The 24,292-nt window shown below is 32.7% G+C and overlaps 2 protein-coding genes and 1 long non-coding RNA gene across 4 annotated transcripts; all 3 read right to left on the reverse strand.

Moving 5' to 3' along the window:
- Positions 1-285: 285 nt before the first annotated feature.
- Positions 286-2,050, reverse strand: LOC144545903 (uncharacterized). Of its 2 annotated transcripts, XR_013508625.1 has the most exons (5): positions 1,528-2,049; positions 1,272-1,391; positions 656-793; positions 486-560; positions 286-398 (listed from the first exon to the last, which is right to left on the reverse strand). It is a non-coding gene; the product is annotated as an uncharacterized LOC144545903 (long non-coding RNA). The 2 variants fall into 2 exon arrangements; XR_013508624.1 differs by having other exon boundaries at positions 486-793; positions 1,528-2,050.
- A 1,240-nt stretch (positions 2,051-3,290) lies between these two features.
- LOC144545778 (glutamate receptor 2.8-like) lies at positions 3,291-7,300 on the reverse strand. Its single transcript, XM_078294341.1, has 5 exons — positions 6,926-7,300; positions 5,411-6,726; positions 4,653-4,953; positions 4,114-4,517; positions 3,291-3,816 (listed from the first exon to the last, which is right to left on the reverse strand). Exons 1-5 carry the CDS (start codon positions 7,173-7,175, stop codon positions 3,397-3,399), a joined length of 2,691 nt encoding a protein of 896 aa, XP_078150467.1. The 5' UTR covers positions 7,176-7,300; the 3' UTR covers positions 3,291-3,396.
- Positions 7,301-23,377: 16,077 nt separating this feature from the next.
- On the reverse strand, positions 23,378-23,863 carry LOC144545702 (uncharacterized). The gene has a single exon (XM_078294250.1). The coding sequence runs from the start codon at positions 23,861-23,863 to the stop codon at positions 23,378-23,380; it is 486 nt and encodes a 161-aa protein (XP_078150376.1).
- Between the last annotated feature and the right edge of the window lie 429 nt (positions 23,864-24,292).

The raw sequence follows: 24,292 nt of genomic DNA on the forward strand, positions 1-24,292 counted from the left end.
CAACAAACTCAAAGGAGATTTCATATATCCTATATGTGACATTTCTTATTATTTGCAAACATTGCATCATGCATATATTATCCAAGAAAAAAAATAATAATAAGTACCTTTCACAGGACAGAGACAACCACAACAAGAATGAGACACTTTTCGCGAGGATAAAAAAGTGACTTTTTGCGATGGATTACTCTCATTGTTCAGTTTTTTCTTTTTGCGACGGTACTTTTAGCGACGGACGACCGTCGTAAAAGCGCTTTTTCTCTCGCAAAAAGTGTCTACTTTGTTGTAGTGAACATTCTCTTTTTATGTCAGGTGTTTCACAAGCCCGGCAAACCCAAGATGTGAAGTCTTGTGTGCCTCTCACACCAAAACACTCTTGATGCACAGCTATTTGACATCTGAAATGGACAAATTACCATTCTCAGTAAATCACCATTTATCTCATTGCATTCTTGAGATAGATCAAAAGAGAAGAAACAAATTACCGGATGCATATAATTATTTTGTTGTAGTCCCAGTCTTCAATTCACATAACCTAAGTGTCACAGTACCTCAATTCCCTCAATCCACAGAAAATACAGTCCCTCAATTCACATAATCACAGAATCAGAGAAGAAAAAAATGTCAGCCAAAAAGAAGAAAAAATGAATGTTACCTATGTACAGGAACTTCTATAGAAAGCACTAGTGCACTACACCAATTAGTAGCCCATTGAATCCATCTAGCTAGATCCTTTTAATTGTCCATCAGGCTATTGTAGTATATTTTTTTTCCCTTTTGATGTCAACAAAAGCTGCACGAATGAAAAATAATGCCAGCTCAATATTAGATACAAATTATCATTCAATTTAGTACCAATTTGATGACAGTGCCATGTTAATCTAAAGTACTGGTAAACCTAACTGACATACAAAAGCCATTTGATCTGGTCCAATCAAATTTTTCAAAGTAATTATTTGGAGTTTTTGGAGGGAGGAAAGGGTGTATTTTTCATCATATAATAGAAAATCAAATCAATAGCCTAATTCCTTTTTGTTCTGCATAGTACATAAGTAGTACTTAATTTCATTATTACCGAAAACTTTACATCATTTTATCCTTTGAATAACCCAAATTTACATTTTTTTTTCTTAACAGGAGAACTACAAAGGCCAGATCAAACCAGAACCTATTTCTGCGCCCTAATTACTTCCCAGGGAAATCAATAATCAAGTTAATAAAAATTTATAATTAACAAAAATATGAAACACCTTATTGTACCAGCACTTAACTGTACCAGAGATGAACTGCTGTACCACTGCGAAGCCAGAACCAAGGATGAACTGCTGTACGTCCAGAACCAAGGATGAACTGCTGTACGTGCTTAGATCAACATTATTCCCCTTTGCATCCTGGTACAAGGATTGAAAGCCAAACAAGATATGAGAGATTTGATCTGATCGCAAAAACCAGGGACAAAATCGATTAAAATCGAAAAGAAAATTAGGAGGAGAAGAGAAAACAAAATCGATTACAAAGGAGGCAAACCTTGACAAAATTGAACAACGGAGAGGAGAAGAGGAAAGAGTGTTCCCAGCAGTGAACGGTCAATGGTCGGTGGTCAGAGAGGAGAGGAGAAAACGACAGCTACCGAAGGAGAAGAGAAAACGGAGGCATTCTTCCGATTTTTCAGCGGAGTCGTTCTTTCGAGAGAGGAGTACTGAGGCGTTCTTCAGCGGAGGCGTCCAGTCTCGATTTTTTTTTTGCTAACCTAACACAACGCGGGAGAGGACCGAGGCGCGTATTTCAGGTGACCTTCTGGGACTGGGCAATATCGGTCCCAGAAGAGTGTGGCGCCGGTCCCCGAAAGCTTTGGATCAAATCTGTCCCCGCTGCCTCTTTTTTTTATTTTTTTGGAGATTTTCTGCGACCGGAGATTGAATCTGTCTCAAAATCCGGTCTCAGATGAGCAATTTTGTTGTAGTGTATGTTCTCTTTGAAGTTTCAAATATAGAAAATATGGGCATTAAGTAAAACAAGACCCTTACTTTCCATAGCCCAACTCTCTCTCTATATAGGGTCTTGTTTTATTTCACGCCCATATTTTTTATATTTGAAACTTCAAAGTGACAATCCAAACCGCTCAACAGGATCTCTATAGTGAAATGTGCTAGGAGACCAAATTTTACATTTTTGAAAAATTATTTATTAAAATATTTTTTAAATTACTGTTTTTTATGGCCAATAATCCATCCAAAAATAGCGGTTTTCTACCTATCTAAAAGATTAATAAAAAAGTTCCAAAAAAAGTTAAATTTGAACTGCACATTTCAATATGTTGAGTAGTTCTAATCGGCTTTTTAGACTTTGAAAACGAAGATATAAGCATAAAAAAATAAGAATCGTACTTCACAACTCACCATAGCCCATCTCATATATAAGCGTAAAGTAAAACAAGTCTTTGAGGAATTAGCATATTCCTCTATAGTTGTCATGAATAGTGATAGGTCCGGGAACTCTAGGAAAACAAGAAGAGCTAGCCCTAAAAAAAGAGCTTTCTAGAGAGGAGAAACTCTAGCCGTCATTGCTTCCTTCTTTCTCACCTCTCTTCTTCTTTGGCATAGCGATATCCTTCCCTCTCTCTCGTCTCTATCTCCCCTTAAGCGGAGAAGAGAATGAGTGAGAGGGAAGGGAGCTGAGTCGAGCGGAGCCGATTGGAGTTGAGAGTGCGGTATCGTCAAAGTTCGAAGTGTAGAGCCTTTACCCCCCATCTTGATCGGGGCGCGACAAATCCGGTCATCAATAGAGATTGAGAAAGATGTAATAGGGTGTTTTTTAGAGTAGATAAATATGATTAGTTGATTAGAGTAGTTTACGTGATTTCATGAGAATAAATGAGTTTAGATCTAGGAAGGAGGGTCATTTGACCCGTTGTAAGTCTGTTTTTTTATCAATAAAATTATTAGTGTGCATTTAAAGCCACTAACCTTCAAAAAAAAATAAGGCTTTTCCTTGATAACTCATATTTTACCCAAAGGCCTTTTAGACTAGTTTTGTTGATCCGAATACCCAAGTTCATTAATGTTTTTCGGGCATTTTAATTTCTTCTTTCAGAACATCATCTAAATTACCTAGAGACATTCATGGATCTAACTTTGAATATAGACATCTCTTTAATTTAGGTCTCAATCTAAATTAGTGGATCTATTTTTTAATGTACATAGTCAAGAGTATTAGGCTACATCCCCGGCCAATTCCTAGAATAAATGCTTAGCCTTCCATGATATTAACCCAAGCACAAAACATATGGATCAGCTTAAAACTTTAAGCAAACACTAAGATATTAATAAAAAGAAGAGAAACAAGTAAATTATATATATTGACACAACCCAAAAAAAATTATATTATAAATTCATATCATGGTATCATGGTGGCATTTGTTGGTGAAGTGTCGGGGTCACTTTCAGCGGGTGATATGACAACAGCATCACTGATTTGGTCATCCTCTTGGTTCATAGCAGGCAAGGCTTCAGTATCAATTGTCTCATCATTGCTTGTTTCAAGGCTCACAACATTAATATTCTTTTGCTGTTTTTGACAAAATGACATGGTTGCATATATTAGTAGACAGATTGTGGAAACAACTCCTGTCATGAAAAAAAGCCCCCAGAAGCTGAGAAAGTTCAGTCTGTTTGACTCCATGCTACTGCTTCCATTACTTGGGCAGTTTGAGTCTCCTATCCATTTCTTCTGAATTTCATTTATTTCATCCCCATCCGCTATGTTGAGGATTGCTCTCGAAATGTCAGCAACTAGTGGAGAGCCCTTGGGAAAAGCCTGTCCATCAATTGGAAATCGTGAAAGTAAATATGCATGGTGTCCATACTATGAAGATTAATGAACAAAGTGAACATGAAAAAAATGCTCCTTTGTTTTAAGTTTCCCTAGTGGTACATAAGATTATGGTGTTGAATAATACCAACTCTTGGTTTTTATCTGCTAAGAAACAATGACATGCTTATTAATTGACTACAGGTTGTTGTTGTCATTTTGGGTGGAACTTTTTGTATGTGTAAGTATGTCCTTGCAATTAGTTTGTAGCATATGAATAAACAAAATTAACGTTAAACTTACGAATCCAAACCCAGCTGTCTTGTAAATGGGTCCAACCATTGTATATGACTTGCAATTTTTGGCAAGGAACAACTTGATGTAGGGTATTTCATCGACGATTGCAGCAACTCCTCCATTTCCACTTCCTTTGTCAAGGGCCCCAGCAAATTCCTCCGGGGAGTAACCTCTCATCTTTGATTTGTCAAAGCCGATCTCCAGAAGCAAGCCCTCCACAAAATAATGTTTATTATATCCAACATAGTCACCTTTATTTTTTAGATCATAGATGTCGGTTGCTGTTGGTTGAAGCTGTTGTACTGTTAACATCGACGAGAGACTAGCTGTGTAGCTTGACGTCAATATAAGCAGAACAAAGATAGACACAATAGCAACTATCTTGGATAGGATGCTCTCTAGCTTCTCTTCTACATTTATTTGCAAATATGTTAGCTTGTGACTAAGTAAATAATTTTAGGATCCTCTGATTGAGTATAAATATTGTTTTTATAAAAAAAAGCCATTCTAGGTATTGTGAGAGATTTTCTGATAAAAGAACTTACGATATGCGAATAAGGATAATTGCACTATAGTTCCAACATGCCTTGATACAGATCTCTTCAGGGGGGCCCTCATTTTTGGCTCCAATATCCATATGGTGATGCCAGTGTAGATGAGAAATGCAAAGGTACCCAACCATAGATCCAAAGATAATGGCTGTAAGAATATAAATGTGTTTTTATTTTCAGATTGCTTGAGTCTCACAATCATGGCTACTCCTGACTCGGTGTATGGCATTGAAAAGTCAGCATAGAGTGTACGGTTGTACCTTATTGTAATGTCCCCTATAACTATGTCATATTTCTGCAAGACAGTAATTTGTTTAGTCAAAATATATTTGGTGTTATCAAGTATTGATCATTCATCAAAGGAAGTGGGAAAAGTTCAAAATAAAGGTCAACTTTTATAGCAAGTAATTACAAAAAAAAAGGATGATGGAGCACTGATATATATACATGTCGTTGCTTTGTTAAAAATGATTGGCTAATTGTAATTATCAATAGGTACTTAAAATGTAGTACCTCAAATAATATGCATGACATGAGAGTAGAAATACAGTAGTCTTAACAAATTTTATTTATCAAATGGATTTACTCTTATCCAAGGAAGAAAAACTAAACTACAGAGATGTGAAATACATTAGTTATAAAAAACATCAACCATATTTAACTTAACTAATAGCAATTGTTGCTTGATTACGATCATATTATTTTTGAGAAAAATTATTAAGCTATATCATAATTCATAAGGAGATACATACCCCAAGAAAAACTTGATAGACAAATTCGTTGTAGGTGAGTGAGCTATTCGCAGTCGCTTCTCCAAAATGTTCATACTCGAATGGGAGTGCATAAGGCAATCGCTTTGCAGCTGTTTCAAACACATCAACCGAGTATCCACTTGCTCTTGTTGCATTTGTTTGAGGGTCTATCTCCCACTTAATGAACTCAGGATATGAACTCATTGTTACTCCAACACGTAATTTTGTCCCGCTGAGTGGGATTTCCCAACCCTTGGGAATAACAATTGTTTCCCCTGGCCAAATGACAGGATTTAAATCTTCTTTTGATGTTGAATAGTTCTTCTTATCGCTTTCATCTAATACCCTTGATAATCCTTGTATTTCTCTCCAGTATCCAACTTCTCTTACCCCTCCTCCAACAATGTTAATTATTTCGAACGAAGAATACTGCAACTCTCTGTTTATTAGCTCAAAGTTGCCACTCAATCCTTGAAACTTGATATTTGTGATCTCTTCGAGAAGCCGTGGTCCATTGGAAGAGGCATGGAGTGGCGGAGGAGCGGTAGAGTTATCAAATTTCGTGTTTTGAACCCCTATTCTTTCTACGGCCATTGCTACTGCATAGATGGTATCATAAGACCATAATGCATAGATGCTAGGTTTATTAGACATTTCTTGGGGATTGTCTTCATGGAATCTCCTTTTCCATCTGATTGTGAAGTAATTCAACTCGTCAGTCTTGGGTATATATGGCCGTACACCTAGAGCCCCCTTCATTGCACTGGTAACACTTTCATTTAAGGAATAGACCATGTTTGTCACTCCATCTGTCATAATCCATACATACCCTTCACCCATCATCCCTACTTCTTTAGCCATCAAAAATAGGTTAGAGACCAAGGAAGATGACATGTGTACAACAAAAACCCTAGTTTGATTGGTCTGTAATTTGTAGAGTTCAAGCTTGATTTGGTCATCCGTTGACAATTTTGATATTAGACTACGGTAAGGGATACGCACATTGATCTCTTCAAGCGCATTAGCAAGGAAGGGGAGAATGCCCCATCCAAAATCAGTATCTTCATAGATTGTAACTACCTCTCGCCATCCATAGGCTTTGATGAGTGAGGTAATAGTTTTTATTTGAGCCGCATCATTTATGGTTGTCCTAATAAAGTAGGGCAAATGCATGAAAGCAAGAGTGGGGCTGGTAGCTGAGAATGAAACTACTGGCACCTGACTGGTGTTACCGATTTCAGAGACAATGGCAGCTTGTGAGGACTTCTGAGGTCCAATGATGACTTCAGTCTTATTGTTTTCTAGCAAGTCTAGTGCTGCAAGAAGATTGAAGTTTTTACTTTTTAGACCGGAATTTAAGGGTAAGGGGTAAAAAATAAAAATAAAAGAAAAGAGATCTACTGTAGGTTTGTTAATCTAGAAAGAGTAAAACAATTACAGTGGGATTTGGTTCAAGTTGAGTACTTTGCACAATCAATAAATACATTACTACAGTTTAATAATTTGATCAGTCACCTGCTAATGTAGCCTTGACATTGTCCTGGTGGGAATCTCTGATATCAAGCACAAGTCTGGTACTATAATTCGAATGTATAGTGTAGAAATCTTGCAGAGCCATCTCAATGCTTGTTCGAGCCATTTTGCCCTCAAGGGTGTCCAAATCGAGTATAACTCCTACTGAGATGTTTCTGTTCGAATTTTTACCTGTAACAACTGAACCTATGATAACAAAGAGGAGAAACGTAAGTTTGTTTGGTTTCCCCATTTTTATGCACAGTACACTTCTCTTTATGTTCTCTTTTTATAGGCTGCCCATGACTTCATGAGTTTACTTTGACAAATCAAGGAAAAAATGCCACCATGAGTTTACTTGACTGAATTTCCTAATAATTCACTTCTTGACGTTTCGGATTGTCATTAAAACACAATATCCTATTGATGTTGAGCTATATATTCCATTGGAGAATGGTGATGATTGCATCATAAGTTAAAAATCAATGTTGGACCTCGCTAGTTAAGAAACATATTGAAATGGGTAAGTGCATGGAATGCTCCTCAGGTCAGCGCAGCGATCAGTGATGACTAATATGTTGATAACTAAATTGATCCATTAATTAGTATGGTAATTGCAGCCTATATAATTTATACTCTACTTAATTTCTCTGAGATATTTTGGTAACTTGGCTGGGGCTGACCAGAGGTTTATCAAAATAATTTATTGGCAATATTACATGAAGTTCCAGCAAGATAAATAAATTGGAAATATCAACATGATAAACAAGCAGGCCTATAAATCAAACAGCATTGATCCCTGCTCTCCAAACTATTTTCTGGATAGATTGACACATTTCCGTATTTTCGGTAAAATTTTCTTGTACAAGTTCCAATTCCGGTGATTCAAAATTATGTGGAACTCTTTAAAGGGGTGTTATAATTAACTTTTATATTTTGAATTTTCTCATAATCAAGAGTCATAATGATCAAACATGTTTTGCAAGAGAACGTGGTTCGTTTAATTAAAGTTAATTTGGCTATCATTAGTAAGTTATGTGTGAGTTATATTTGATAGGAGGAATTAATAACAGTAGTAGATCGTGTTATTTTGTTTTGAGATGTTTTTTGAGTGATGCTTATATATATATATATATAGAGAGAGAGAGAGAGAGAGAGAGAGTAAGGCTTGGGTGCTATGGATAGCATAGAGGGCTACGGTGCTACGGTTCAATATTTGAGTTTTCAAAATCCTAACGGTCGATCCGAACCGTTCATCTTGTTCTCCATATTAATATGTGTTTGGAGACCAAATTTTACATTTTGTTGAAATATTTTATTATTTTTTAGATAGGTAGAAAATCTAATATTTGAATGGTGCAGAATTTTTTAGATCAAGTGATTTTCTACCTAGCTAAAAAAATAGTAAAAAATTTTCAAAAAATATAAAATTTGGTTTCCAAACACATATTAATATGGAGAACAAGATGAACGGTTCGGATCGACTGTTAGGATTTTGAAAAATCGAATATTGAGCCGTAGCACCGTACCTCTCTATGCTATCCATAGCACCCAAGCCTTACTCTCTCTCTCTCTCTCTCTATATATATATATATATAAATATACACACACAGGAGGGATGCAATTACATTTTTTTAGTGACACCAAATTACATCTCTATTTTCCAAGTTTTCAAATTCCAAACAGTTGATTTAAACCATTCAACATGATGGATATATTAAAATGTGCTTGCAAATCAAATTTTATATTTTTTTGTATTTTTTTACTTTTTATTAAATATTTTACAAAAATCATTATTTTCATACCATTGAAATTTTGTACTCATCTTAATAAATAGTAAAAAATTCTAAAAAAATGTAAAATTTGATCTGCAAGTACAATTTAACATATTCATCATGTTGAACGGTTTGGATCGATTGTTTGAATTTTTAAAATACAGGGTGTAATTTGGTGTCACTTAAAAAGGGTGTCACGTAAAATTTTGACCGCTTGACTTTATACTAAATTAATTCGAATGTTTAAAATTTTCACATGTAGACGTATCACTTGTAAGGTAGGCGGGTTCCAACGGTTCGGATTCGTCATTTGAAACCGATTTGATGGGTTTTGGAGTTAAACTCACCAAACAATTTGGAGAGCTTAAGAACACCCTAGTTCTACTCATATATATATATATAGGAGTTGGCTACGGTGCTATCCATAGCATAAAGGGCATCCGTACAACGGCTCAATATTTGAGTTTTCAAAATTCTAATGGTCGATCCAAACCGTTCAACATGTTCTCCATATGAATATGTACTTGCAAACCAAATTTTATATTTTTTAGAATTTTTTTACTAATTTTTTAGATATGTAGAAAATCGCTAGATCTGAATGGTGCAGAATTTTCAGATCAAGTGATTTTCTACCTACCTAAAAATGTTGAAAATCCAAACGACCGATCCGAACCACTCAACATGATCTCCATATTGAAATGTGCTTGGAGACCAAATTTTACATTTTTTAGATTTCTTTTTTACTATTTATTAAGCAATTTTGAAAATTATTATTTTGCTGTGAACAGTCAAAAACAGTAAAAATTTCTGGAGCATTTGATCAGCGATTTTCAAAGTTGCTTAATAAATAGTAAAAAAATTTCAAAAAATGTAAAATTTGGTCTCCAAGCACATTTCAATATGGAGATCATGTTGAGTGTTTGGATCGGTCGTTTGGATTTTCAAAATAAAAATATAGTGCCATGGAGCACCAACACGTTTTACTCCATGGAGTAGCGTAGCTCATCTCTCTCTCTTTATATATATATATATATATATATATTGAGGTGGGCTACGGTGAGTTGCGAAGTAAAACGCGTTTCTACTTCACGCCGTATTTTTATTTTGAAAATCCAAACGACTGATCCGAACCGTTAGATGTTTAATCCATATTGAAATGTGCTTGGAGACCAAATTTTACATTTTTTGGAATTTGTTTACTATTTATTAAGCATTTTTTAAAATTGCTGTTTTGCTGTGAACAGTAAAAAACAGTAAAATTTTCTGGACCATCAGATCAGCGACTTTCAAAATTGCTTAATAAATAGTAAAATAATTCCAAAAAATGTAAAATTTGGTCTCCAAGCACATTGCAATATGGAGAACAAGATGAACGGTTCGGATCAACGTTTTGAACTTTAAAATCGCAAAATATGAGCGTGAAGTAAAATAGTCACTTTACTTCGCAACTCACCGTAGCCCATCTCTATATATATATAGAGTTAGGCTGGGGTGCTATGGATAGCATAGTGGCCTCTATGCTACGGCTCAATATTTGAGTTTTCAAAATCCAAACGGTCGATCCGAACCGTTCATCTTATTCTCCATATTAATATCTGCTTGGAGACCAAATTTTATAATTTTCTGAATTTTTTTACTATTTATTAAGCCACTTTGAAAATCGCTAATCCAACGGTTTTACTGTTTTGTGCAGCCACCGTTGGATCAACAATTTTGTAAAATACTTAATAAATAGTAAAACAATTCAGAAAAATGTAAAATTTGGTCTCCAAGCAGATATTAATATGGAGAATAAGATGAACGGTTCGGATCGACCGTTTGGATTTTGAAAACTCGAATATTGAGCCGTAGCATAGAGGCCTCTATGCTATCCATAGCACCCCAGCCTAACTCTATATATATATATATATTGAACTAGAACCATAGTCTCACTCAAGAAAATTATACCACAAAAAGATAAACTGTCTAGAGTTCGTAGAACTAGGATATTTTTCAATTAATCAAGTTCCTTCATTCGTGAACTTAATTTAAAAATCTATCAAATTAACTTTAAACGATTCATCTAAACTATTAAAACCAATATTCGACTTCACAAGCAATGCTTTTACTTGTCACTTTATAAATGTTCGAACTAATTTAGTACAATTAAAGTCAAGTAGTTAAAAAATTATAAAAAATGAACGCATTAAATTTTCACTTATAAACCATCTTCTTCTTCTTCTTTTTACAGCTGACTTTGAACTAAATTAGTTCAAAATTTTATAAAATTAACATATAAATGCATCATTCATGAAGTGAAATGATTTCAACAGTTTGAATAAGTCATTTAAAACCAATCCCATATATTCTTGAGTTAAGTCCACAAAAATATTGGATAAACTTAAGAACACCTTAGTTCTACTCAACTGTCTGCTACAACATTATTGTGGTATATTTGTTTCCTTTTTTTTTCTTTGAGGGTCACAAGAAAAAAAATGTCTTGTGTTTGAATCATTATCTTATCTTTTATTTTAGTTTTTTTGGACTCATTCGACAAGCATGATATAGAGAAATAGAGTGAAAAAGATGTTTTAGAAAAAAAGCGAGTGGAATTGGAAAATTTAAAAAAAAAAAATGGGTTAAAATTTTGAGTGAGTCTATGGTACTATGCATATTACGATTTGGCACTGTGCTATGGCTCTATATTCAAGTTTTCAAACTCTAACGGTCGATCCGAACCGTTCATCTTGTTCTCCATATTAATATGTGTTTGGAGACCAAATTTTACATTTGTTTTAATTTTTTTACTATTTTTTTAGATTTATTAAAAATCACTGTTTTTGGATGGTCCAGAATTTTCAGATCAAGTGATTTTCTAAATAACTAAAAAAATAGTAAAAAAATTTCAAAAAATATAAAATTTGGTCTCCAAACACATATTAATATGGAGAACAAGATGAACGGTTCGGATCGACCGTTAGAATTTGAAAACTCGAATATAGAGCCGTAGTACGGTAACAACCCGTGATATGCATAGTACCATAGACTCACTCTAAAATTTTTGTAGTAAAATCCTTATTTTTTATATTTTGATCCCTCCTCTATTCATCTATGAGTCAATTCTCTATTCTATGAGAAATTAATGTAGAATAGAGGAATTAGTTTTTTTCAAGAGATGAATTTGACTCATTTACTAATACTCCTCTTCCACTATTTTACTCTTCCAACATTAACCGAACACGATCAAAATAGTGAAGAATTGAAATATATTTCAAATTTTAATTTTCTTTATTTTTTCTCTATTCCAATAATTTATCGAACAAACTCAACTTACGAATAAGTGTGGAAGCTGTAATTGTAAACCACAATCTATTCTACGGAAGAAAAAGGGGAGGTAGCATAATTGGCTAGGAAAAAGCCCTAGATTTGTTGTACTCAAAGGTCGAGAGTTCGATTCCCCCTCACGACTTCGCAGCTTCCGCGAAGGTTTTAAAAAAAAATCTATTCTACGGAAGCATTAATTAAATTAGATGACTTGAGAAATAAGTCCTCAAGTTGCAATCATAACTTGGAATAATAACTAGGTCGAAAATGAGTCTAATTCTTGACCAAACCGTGTGGCATTTGGACAACTCTAAACCACGTAAAATTCAAACTAAAAGTGTGACCATAGAATTTCTAATTAAAAGTGACTAAAATTATTAAATACTAATTAAAACAAGCAGAATTTCCGCAGTTCTATTTTTTATTCAAAAAAAAAAAACTTAGTGCATTCAATCTAAATAAACGTTCTAAATAGCACACTAAGACACTATAGTGTTTTTAGATCATAAAAAATTATAGAACAATAGCAACACAATATGAATATAAAGCCATTATTTTAGTCATTCTACTACGAACACTATTTAAACCTCTGATCTAAACACATACTAAAACATGCAAACTTTACCATCCGTTCAAATGATTTAATTTAAACTAGATATTAATATTTTATAGGAAATCAAATTTTGATAACTATTTTCCTGATTTTTAAGATGGTTAAAGAAGTCATTTTAGAAAATCTAAAAAATAGCAAACAAAAAAACTAAAAAGAGTAAAATTTCGTTTTCCATAAATATGTGTGTTTGTGAAAAAAAAAAAAATATATATATATAGCATACCAGATCATTTAGTCATATAATTGCAAACTAGCTTGGCGTAAAAAATAATATATAATTTTAGGGTAAAATTCGTTGGAGGTCACTAAACTTTGTCATTTGTCATGAATTAGTTACTCAAGTTTGATTTGTATGTCTGTAACCACTGAACTTTGAATTTGTCTTAATTAAGTCACCCTCTAACATTTTCATCTCAAATATTAACGGAATATGCTCATTCTGTCAAAAATACTGACCAAATATGCTCATTCCGTCCAAAATATTAACATAATATACTCATTTCGTCCAAAATACTAATACAAAAGTATATTTTATTAATTTTTTGGATGAAAAAGTTATAGGGGTGACTTGATTGGAATAAATTCAAAGTACAGTGGCTATAGAGGGACAAATGAAACTTAAGTGATCAATTCGTGACAAAAGATAAAGTCTAGTGATCTCCTGCAAAATTATCGAAATTATCAAAATATATTGTCAAAATTATCAAAATATCTCTTTTTTTTATTGAATTCCAACTTATTTTTAAAGACCTAATCATTTTAGGGATCACTCAACAATTACATATAAATTGTAGTGTTATATATAGTTATTTCCTCTCTTTTTTTCATGGATACCAAAAAAAAAAATGAGAAACATATACCGTCAGAAATTTCTATACAATTTGTTATTAGGAAATTGAGAAACTTTCTGTAAGGAAATGTTTTAATTTAAAATATATGAATACAAGTTAAAGAGAGTAGGGACACATACACAATATTTTATCCAAAATATGCAAAAAATCAAATTTATTGTGTCCATAATAAAAATTTTGGTTGTAATATCAGCACCCCAAATGAAAAGGTGCGAAATTACGCTGTAATTGTAAACCACAGTCAGACCTAAGGAAGCATTAGATGACTTGAGTAATAAGTAGCTCAAGTTGCATGCATAAGCATATCTTCCAATAATAGCTAGGTCAAAAATGACTTGAAATTACTCCCAAATCTTGGCCATTAACCCGTGTGGTATTCAACGAGTCTAGACAATTAATGTAGAATTCAAGCCGGAAATGTGACCAAAGAATTACTAATTAAAGTTCAAACTAATAATAATTGATAATTTTGGAACCCGTTAGTGCCTCATTTTTTATGTTTTTTACTATAATAGAACAAACATTTTAATATTAGCCAAACTCTACACACAGACAGATAGATAGATAGATAGATAGATAGATAGATAGATAGATAGATAGATAGATAGATAGATAGATATAGAAGCTGTGGTGCAACCAATTGGTTTTTCGATTTTCAAAGTCCAAACAGTTATTAGATGTGATCTCTATATTAAAATGTGCCTGGAGATCAAAATTTAAAATTGCTGATTTTAATAAACAGTGAAAAATTAATGGATAATTAAAAATAGCGATTTTAAAACTGGTATAATTAATAGTAAAAAATTTCAAAAAATGTAAAAAAGCAAAGTGTTTATTTCACAATTTATAAACAAACATTTTAATATTAGCAGTGATAATACCAAATGCACAGAAACATCATTTTTTTTTTGAGTAAATGCACAGAAACATCATTGAAAATTAATCAATTCTATCGGGCCTAATAAGTGCCAAACCATTTTCGGGATCACTCAAAAATTTATTTTAACAAAAACAACCTGTCCGATACAATATTGTTGTGGCATATATATGTATTTCCTCCTTTTTGTTCATGGGATATGAGAAAAAAATGATATCGATTTAGTGAATGAATGAGTTGGAGATCAAGCTATCTATTATTTTTTTAAACTTTTGTAATTATAACAAAATATTTCTTTTTTTTCAGATTTTGAACTCATAACCTTCACGATAAAAAAAACATGTGCCTTATCTTTTTTACAAGAGAGAATGTTGCCTTTGCCACAGTAAAGGACATGTGCCTTTTTCACTAACCCATATAATCTTGATTTGAATCATCATGTTTCTTTATTTATGATGAGTCTTGATAATACGTTTATATAATTACTTCAACATCATATGCATATAAATTTTTGCATTTTTAAAGTCTAAATAGTCGATCCGAACCATTCAACATGATATCCATATTAAAATGTACTTAGAGAACAAATTTTATATTTTTTGAATTTTTTTTAGTATTTTTTAGATAGATAGAAAATTATTGTTTTTTATGGTCCAAAATTTTCTGAATAAATAAAATTTATACCTATCTTAAAAAATATAAAATTTGTTCTATAAGCATATTTTAATATGGTGATCATGTTGAACAGTTCGGATAAACTTTTTTAAATTTGGAAAATGCAAAAGTGATTTATAATTATATGGTGATGAAGTTTTTATATAAGAGTATTAGCTGGATTCATTTATAATAGATGACCTCAAATGAATAAGTGTGGAAGCGTAAACCACATAAATTGTTGCGTGACATAGAACGATTCTTATCAGTGGCCCACAGTTTTGGTAGAGACGGATCGGGGTTGATGGTTGATGTTTTTCTCAATAATTTAAAATTTAACGATTATTCTTGTGTGGCTTTAATTAGTCTGTTCATTTTAATCGTACAATTCGATTTAAAATAGTCGACTTTTCTTAATAAATTAAAAAAAAGTGGGAGATATCTAAGTCGTTCCTATTACACATGTGATACTACTATCATCGTCCTTTGCCGTTTAATTAGTTTGTATATATATATATATATATATGACATCAATTGACTGTACTAAAATTGCATGATATTTGATACATATATAGTTCATCAGTTCAACAACAAATCTATATATTTATTATTAATTTATCTTTTATAAAATTATTTCGAAATATATTGTCAAAATTATCAAAATATCTTCTTCTTTTTTATTGAAGTCCAACTTATCCATATTAAAGACCTAATCATTTTAGGGATCACTCAATAAATACTTGCAAATTATAGTAAAAGAAAAGTGTACTACAAAAAAACAAAAATGTCTGATGCAACATTATTGTGTTATATATAGTTATTTCCTCTCTTTTTCCATGGGATACCAAAAAAAAAAAAATTGAGAAACATATACCGTCAGAAATTTCTATACAATTTGTTTTCAAGGAAATAGAGAAACTTTTCTGTAAGGAAATGTTTTAATTTAAAATATATGAATACAAGTTAAAGAGAGTACGTAGGGACACATACACAATATTTATCCAAAAGATGTAAAAATTCAAATTTATTGTGTCGATAATAAAAATGTTGGTTGTAATATCAGCACCCCAAATGAATAGGTGCGAAATTACGCTGTAATTGTGAACCACAGTGAGACCTAAGGAAGCATTAGATGACTTGAGGAATAAATAGTGAAGGTGCGAAATTACGCTAGGTCAAAAATGACTTGAAATTACTCTCAATTAAATTTTGGCCATTAACCCGTGTGGCATTCAACAATTCTAGATGTAGAATTCAAGCCGAAAATATAACCAAAGAATTACTAATCAAAGTTCAAACTAATAATTGATAGAGACGTACGGATTGGGATTGATGGTTGATTTTGAAATTAAAGTCATTAGGACTTGAGCATTAGATGACTTGAGGAATAAGTAGCTCAAGTTGCATATGCACATCTTGTATTTATGAATCATTAAAAATAGCTATTTTAAAACTGGTTGAATAAATAATCAAAAATATAAAATTTAGTCTCAAGCATATTTTATTGTAGATTGAATGTTAAACAGTTTAGATCGACTGTTTGGACTTTAAAAATGTAAAAAATCAAAGTATTTGTTCGAAACAAATATTTTTAATATTAGCGGTGGTAATACCAAATGCACGGAAACATCTTGTATTTTTAAAAAATGCACGGAAGCATCATTGAAAATTAATCTATTCTATCGGGCCTAACCATTTTAGGGATCACTAAAATAATTATTCTAACAAAAACAACCCCTGTCCGATACAATATTGTTGTGGCATATTTATTTCCTCCTTTTTTTCATGGGATATGAGAAAAACATGATCTCGATTTATTGAATTATTGAATAAATGAGTTGGAGGTTAAGCTATTTATCACTTTTTTTTAACTTTTGTAATTATAACAAAATATTTCTTTCATTTGAATTTTGAACTCATAACCTTCAGCATAAAAATACATGTGCCTTATCTTTTTTTACAACAGAGGACATTGCCTTTGTCTTTGCCACAGTAGAGACCTGTGCCTTTAACACTAACCCATATAATATTCTTGATTTGAATCATCATGTTTCTTTATTTATGATTAGTCTGGATAATACGTTTATATAATTACTTCAACATCATATGCATATAAATTATTTTTACATTTTCAAAGTCCAAATAGTTGATCCGAACCATTCAACATGCTATCCATATTAAAATGTACTTAGAGAACTTAAATTTTACATTTTTTGAATTTTTTTTTACTATTTTTTTAGATAGGTAGAAAATTATTGTTGTTTTTTATGGTCCAAAATTTTCTGAATAAATGAATTTTCTACATATCCTAAAAAATAAAAAAAATAAAAAAAAATGTAAAATTTGTTCTTCAATCATATTTTAATATGGAGATCATGTTGAACGGTTTGGATTGACTGCTTGAACTTTGAAAATGCAAAAGTGAATTATAATTATATGGTGATGAAGTTTTTATATAAGCGTATTAGCCAGACTCATTTATAATAGATTATCTCAAATGAATAAGTGTGGAAGCGTAAACCACAAATGAATTGTTGCGTGACTTGGAACGATTCTTATCAGTGGCCCACAATTTTGGTAGAGACGGATCGGCGGGGGTACTTGATGGTTGATGTTTTTCTCAATAATTTAAAATTTAGGGATTTAATTTTCTTGTGTGGCTTTAATTAGTTTGTTCATTTTAATCGTACAAGTCGATTTAAAATAGTCGACTTTTCTTAATAAAAAAAAGTGGGAGATGTCTAAGCCTTCCCTGCATTAATTATGTTATATGGGAGCGACGCGTCCGATAGACATTGAATTCAAATCAATCTGTCGGATTCACTGTATGTGTCTGTGTTTCATCCGCACAAATATTGATACGGTGGATACACTTATCATGAAGCAAATTGATTTGAGTGTAATGCTCACATGCATTACACGTCCCACTTTCAAGTTGTATATATATATCTATGCAAAATTGTACAGATATGGTTGCTTGACCCGGGTTCTACAGATATTTGCGAATCACTATCACTAAAAAAAAAAAAATAATAATAATAATAATAATAATAGGATGCACGTCCGTGAATCATATCATCTTCAGTAACTCAAATTATGAGATTCTGCAAAACAAATTCGGACCATCCGATCCGTCTTGGCACGAATATTGAAGAAGTTCTCGTACATGCATCATAGACTTAGACCGGACTGATTAAGATTCTGGTTGGACGGTCGAAATCCCAAATTCAAGATATATATCAGGTAATGCGTTACGGACTTGGTGTAATGAATGTCCAAACTGATCTGGCACATATGGCCCAATCAAATAAATCACCAGTATTAAAACCCAACTAGATGTGGCATTTTTTTTTTAAATAGAATTCATTTTAATTATTTCAATAGAACAAGTCTTCTTTGCGTGGAAATTAGAAAACTAATCTCCATCGATCCCTAGCACTACATAGATCCTAGGGATTGGTGGAGTCAGTTTTGCACCCGCCATAGCATACTGCACAAAAGGCTGAAACTGACTGTTTCTGCTAGAAACTGGGATCGAAACATGTGATTTCTGCCTGAAACAGTACATGATGATGTGGCGGGTGCAAAACTGACTCTATCGATCCCTAGGATCGGTGTAGGTTGTGTTTTTCTTGCTACACCGATCCCTAGGATCGGTGGAGGCTAGTTTTCTAATTTTCACACAAAGAAGACTTGTTCCGTTGAAATAATTAAAATAAATTCTATTTTAAAAAAAAATCCTAGATGTGTCTGTAAAATAAATGATGGTTAAAATATACATCAATTTCAAACAGAACGTTGATCCGATATCTATATTAAAATATAGATGACATCAAATTTTATATTTTATTAAAATTAGTTTTTAATATATTTTTAAATAGATACAAAATCACTACTTGAAGACCAACTTTAGCTAATATAGCCTTTGTCTACAAACCTCTCTCGCTGACAAAGGCTATGTGTACAATATGAGTGGACTTTTTTCAGAAACAAGTGGTAGAATTAAAATTCTATAATATTATGATGGCACTTAAAAAAAATTGGGCATCCAAACTCATTGTTTAAATCACTCTAAAGTGAGCACTTATTTGAACCAAAAGTAACACTCATCTTAAAATAAAATTAATGAACATTAATATATCTGAATAAAAATGAACATGGACCTCTTAATTATTATTTTTTATTTCAAAGATGAGAGAAGTACCTGAATTTAATTATATTTGTGAGAAGCTATGCAGTGACATAGTTTGTATGAAAGATCGCAAGTTTGAAATCTGATCAGAGCATCATCCTAGTGAATATTTAGTATAAAGAGAGTGGACCTCATTTTATCAAAAAAAAAATATAATACTCCTAATTTTATTAGATAATTAACAATTACAAAAAAAAATTATATAGACGGAATTAGATGCAAAATTGGAGAACTTAATCTTACTAGCTGGGTACTGTCTCGAATTTTTTTGAGTTATCAACATAAATTTTCATAATTCACAATTTATACCACTATTTGGATCAAAATTCAAAAACTAGCATGTGTAAAAAAAAATTTGGTGCACATACTGAATCTGCGCACGTGACAACTTCTGAAAAATGTGAATTATAGAAATTTGAGGTGATAACTAAAAAATCTTCGGATACTTACCCTACCAACTATGCATATTCTATTTAACTAATTGGCACGGTTCAGATCCTACAGAATTCATATGATTTGAGATGAACAAAAAAATTTATATAGTTTAGATCCGGTGCTTTAGCACTAAAATTAAAAGAATCATATACATCTCACCTCAAATATTATGTCAATCCTATATTCTTTGTAATATTTGCACGTAATCTTAACCTTCATAAATTTCATATTGGCTGCCCGCACAAAATTCTGTAGCCTTAACGTTGTCGTCTGCAGTGCAACGGAGGTCGGAGGTCGGAGGTCGGAGAGTACTAATTTGACTCGCTGATTTCGCCGCAGAATATTTCAAGGCTGACAAAAATTGCGCGGTTACTGGCGTGTCATCGTCATTGGAAGTTGGTGTACCGTGTACGGGGAATTAGCCTGATTTTTAGTCTTTTAGAAGATTAACGGGCCATAAAGCCCATAGGCCTTGCATGTATGGGCAGGTTGTCCATACTACAAGCCCTTTACGAAAGGATGTTACTTCACGGGTGGACGCTTCTCCTCTCTATGATGGAACTTGGTGCTTGAGCAAAGTGGTCTGAGGTAAAAGAATATGTCTGTTTAGATCACATCCGTTCGATCAGAATCTGGATCTAAACATAAATATTCTGTTACCTGTGATTCGAATTCGAGCAAGGTGCGATCGCAACTACCACACTCGCCGCTACAGCGAATTCTCTCTCTACCAAGTAACTCCCCTCCTCAAGTTAAATTCGAGTTGGAGACTCTCTTGAGGCTTCATTGGAGATGGGGCTGCTGAGAGGTGTGCTGCATCAGGGCTCAGTCAGTATATATAGATGTAAGGTATTTTGAAGTTGTTTTCTTACTGGTATTAGATTAGAAGAACAGATTGAATTTGATTTAATTTCTGTATATGCAATTGCTAGGCATTGAGAAATGCTGAATGCTACATAGTGGAGATGGATCTAAACAGGTGTATTTAAAGGTCTCAATTGGAACAGGTCAGTTTGCTACTCAAACTCAACTATGTTTCGTTGCTGTAATTGGGAATCTCTGGTAAATTTTCTCTATGAAAAATCTTTTTTTACTCTACAGCACATTCTTATTTCAAAAAGGATCAGTTTGTTGCTACGTTAGGAATTGTTGCAATTTGGTGTTATGCTGAATTTGGTTATAGAAGTTCCCAAAATTGTGATGACAAACCAAAATTTAGCTGTTCAATTTGACTCAGCTTAACCCAATTTAGCATCTTCATCATCCTCAAATGTGCAATTAAGCAATGCTTTGGTGCTTGCCCCAGCTAGGGTTTCAGAACTATTCTATGTCGACCTCAATTTTAAGTTCTTATTTCATTTTTTATTCAGGACAATGAACTGCTACATTGCTCTTTAGATCCATCTCCACTATGTAGCATTCAGTTAATACCACTTCGTCTGAGCAGTTCTCAAGTTTAAATAGACTTGAAAGTTAATACCACTCAAGATAATCTTATAAAAGCTGAATATAGATGAGCAGCTTACTTTTGAAATTACAAACTTACCAGCTACCTCGTCTGACCTGATTACATCCACTATGCTCATTACCTACCTATAATTACTAACTAAAATATAAAGCCCACAACTTCAACTGATTAATTGTAATGTATACTTCTTATGATCTCTTGACATAAATCCCATGAATCATGATATTTTCTTATTGGCGATCATTCTATGGAATCTATGGCAAAGGATCAGTGTTGTGTTCATCTGATGATGGGCCAAAAATGTCACTATTTTGGTATTGCTGATCATTGTCATTTGCAAAATGACATGATTGCAAATGTTAGTAGGGAGATGGTAGTAACAACTCGAGGATGATGCTGCCAGTGTTCTGACAGTTCTTGTCTCCAATCCATTTCTTCTCAATTCATATTATGTCGTCTCCATCAGTAATGTTTCGAATTGCATGGGATATGTCTGGGACTAGTGGAGAACCCTTGGCGAACGCCTATGTAGAACTAGAAATTAGTAAGATGAAACTGGTATCCGTATTTGATCTTAGAATTAACAATTTAAAATGTAAAATGCTTCCTTTCTCTTTTCTGCTCTTTTCTTTTCTTATTTGTGAGTTCTTCCAAATTTAATTAAAGATTGTGAAGAATCTTACATTATTTGCTGAGAAAATTGTCATGTTTATCAAGTATTAAGAGTTTCATTGTTACAAGTTATTGCTTGTGTAAGTATGCCATTATAATTAGTTTGTAGCATATAAATTTACATAAGAAATGATATACTTACAAATCCATATCCTGCAGTCTTATAAATGGGTGCAACCATTGTGTAAGAATCACAATACTTGGCAAGGAACAACTTGATGTAAGGTATTGAATGAACTATTGCAGACACTCCACTGTTTGAACTTCCTTTGTTGAGTGCCTCAATAAATTCCTCGGGAAAGTAGTAACCTCTCATCTTTGATTCGTTGAAGCCAATCTGTTGAAGCAAACCCTCCATAAATGAACCCTTCTTATATCCAATATCTTTGTGAGAGTAGCATGCTCAGAATCCCAATAAGAAATCCTTTAAAGATATTGAAATTTAGAAAATTAGACCTTTATCTTTCTCTTTAAAATGTATTAGGTAAACAATCTCTTTACTATTATTAATATATCTGGTAGCCACTACCTGATTTGGTTAAAAAAAAAAATGTATTAGGTATTCTTGCCTCTTAACCAATATTAATCAGTAGTAGTTAAATTAAATGCTATTATTGTGTCCGTGCATTGCAACATAATTTATTATAAGAGAAAAAAAATCTCATACAAAGTGACATATTATCAAATTCAGAGGTTTATTTAATTTATTTTTTGGAGGGTCCGCAAGGGCATTTGGCGGCCCTCCGCAAAGGCATTTAGTTCTATTATGATATGTTATCTAAGAACTTATGATTGACTAATTTGCTGTTTTTCTAAATTCAGGATCATAAAAAACAACTATTTTAAACGGTTTGGATCGGCTGTTTGAACTTTAAAATCACAAAATATAGATGTGAAGTAAAATATGTTATTTGCTTCACAAAGTACAATAGCCCAACTATTATTTATTTATACTTATGTGCTAATTGTTTATATTTAAATTTACAAACATTTGTATTTTGTATGTAAAGAGTTTAAAGCTTTTATTCTGAAAAAATAAAACATAGTATTCGTTTTTTTTTTATTTAAAATAAGCATCAAGTGAGATATTAATTAGGTGAAAGGATACAAACAAATTAAAAATCTGCGGAGTTTTAAAATCAGGAAAGACAAATACTTAACTGCTAAGTATTAATTGTAAATTGATAAGTCAATGTGCTCTGGATCTATCTTAAAAAAAAAGTCAACGTGCTCTGTACATATTTTTTTACAAACAAACCATGTGGCATTTCAACGACTCTAATTCTTGACCAAACCGTGTGGCATTTGAATATATAGGTCTAGACTCTAGACCACGTAGAATTCAAACTAAAAGTAGTGTAACCAAAGAAATTATAATTAAAAGTTGCCGACTAATTAAAAATAGTAAATACTAAAACAAGCAGACTTTCCGCATTTCTTTTTCAAAAAAAAAAAAAAATAGACTTTTTTTTTTGAAGTATTGGCAGTGACTGCCAATAGAAAATTTTATTGAATAAAAGCTCAGCATTTACAAATTTCGTAGAGAAGCAGCAGGTGATCCTGGATTTATTTACAGCATCAGACCCCCGCTACTCTATCTATATCTGGACTGTGATTAACAGTTCTCAGCCCACATCCTACCAACATCTAGAGCCCTTACAGCGATAATCTCAGGTGGTATCTTGTTGTCACGGAAAATGAGATTATTGCGCTGTAGCCATATATGCCAACAAATACTAACAAAACAGGCAGAGATGAATTTAGACACATGTAGGCCTCTCGATTTGAATCTGTTCCAAGACCTCCTCCAACTGGTACGCACATCCTGATCAATAGTAATCAGATGGTATCCAAATCTACCACCTGCCATCAGCCATACCCTTCTTGCATATTCACACTGGAAGAAGAGGTGCATTGCAGTCTCCTGCTCCCCAGTAGAGCATAATACACATTCAGTCGGACAGGAGATATGCCTTCTTCTGAGGACATCTCTAGTGAGGATGCGATTCTGCAGCAGTAGATAGCCGAATATCTTGACAGTCTGAGGTGCCTTTACTTCCCAAATTTCCTGAAATGACCATTTTTCTTTGCCTCCTGTCATGATGGTTAGATAGATGGATCGCGAGGAGTATTGACCAGAAAAAAAAAAAAAAAAAAAAAAAAAAATAGACTTAGTTCATTCAATCTAAACATATACTACAACTAGATATGAAAATTTAGTAAGATATTAAAATCAAGCAGACTTTACCATCGGTTCAAATGATTTAATTTAAACTAGATATTAAATTTTTATAGGAAATCAAACTTTAATATTCTGTAATTTATTTTAATATTTTCCATAAGTTTAGTTTTTTTTTTTCACATGCATCAACTTTATTAAAGCCCAAAATTTACAATCCCGGCATGTCCAAAGGCTTCATGAGCATTCCAGTTGCAAACCTTCTGGTATTAATTTAGTACCTTCGATCTGTCATGGCTCCGGCTAGCTATTTTTAATAATACTTAACACTTTTTCTAACACTAATTATCA

The sequence above is a fragment of the Carex rostrata genome, chromosome 28, assembly GCF_964058835.1.
Source record: "Carex rostrata chromosome 28, lpCarRost1.2, whole genome shotgun sequence".
In the NCBI taxonomy this organism is placed as follows: Eukaryota; Viridiplantae; Streptophyta; class Magnoliopsida; order Poales; family Cyperaceae; genus Carex; species Carex rostrata.

What these genes read in the sequence shown, in the direction of transcription:
- LOC144545778 (XM_078294341.1), bottom strand. Translation starts at nt 7,175, where the DNA reads ATGGGGAAACCAAACAAACTTACGTTTCTCCTCTTTGTTATCATAGGT. An exon ending in TCTATCAAGTTTTTCTTGGG is followed by an intron (nt 4,954 to 5,410) that starts GTATGTATCTCC and finishes ACTGTCTTGCAG; the next exon opens with AAATATGACATAGTTATAGG. An exon ending in AGACAGCTGGGTTTGGATTC is followed by an intron (nt 3,817 to 4,113) that starts GTAAGTTTAACG and finishes ATTGATGGACAG; the next exon opens with GCTTTTCCCAAGGGCTCTCC.
- LOC144545702 (XM_078294250.1), bottom strand. Translation starts at nt 23,863, where the DNA reads ATGACAGGAGGCAAAGAAAAATGGTCATTTCAGGAAATTTGGGAAGTA.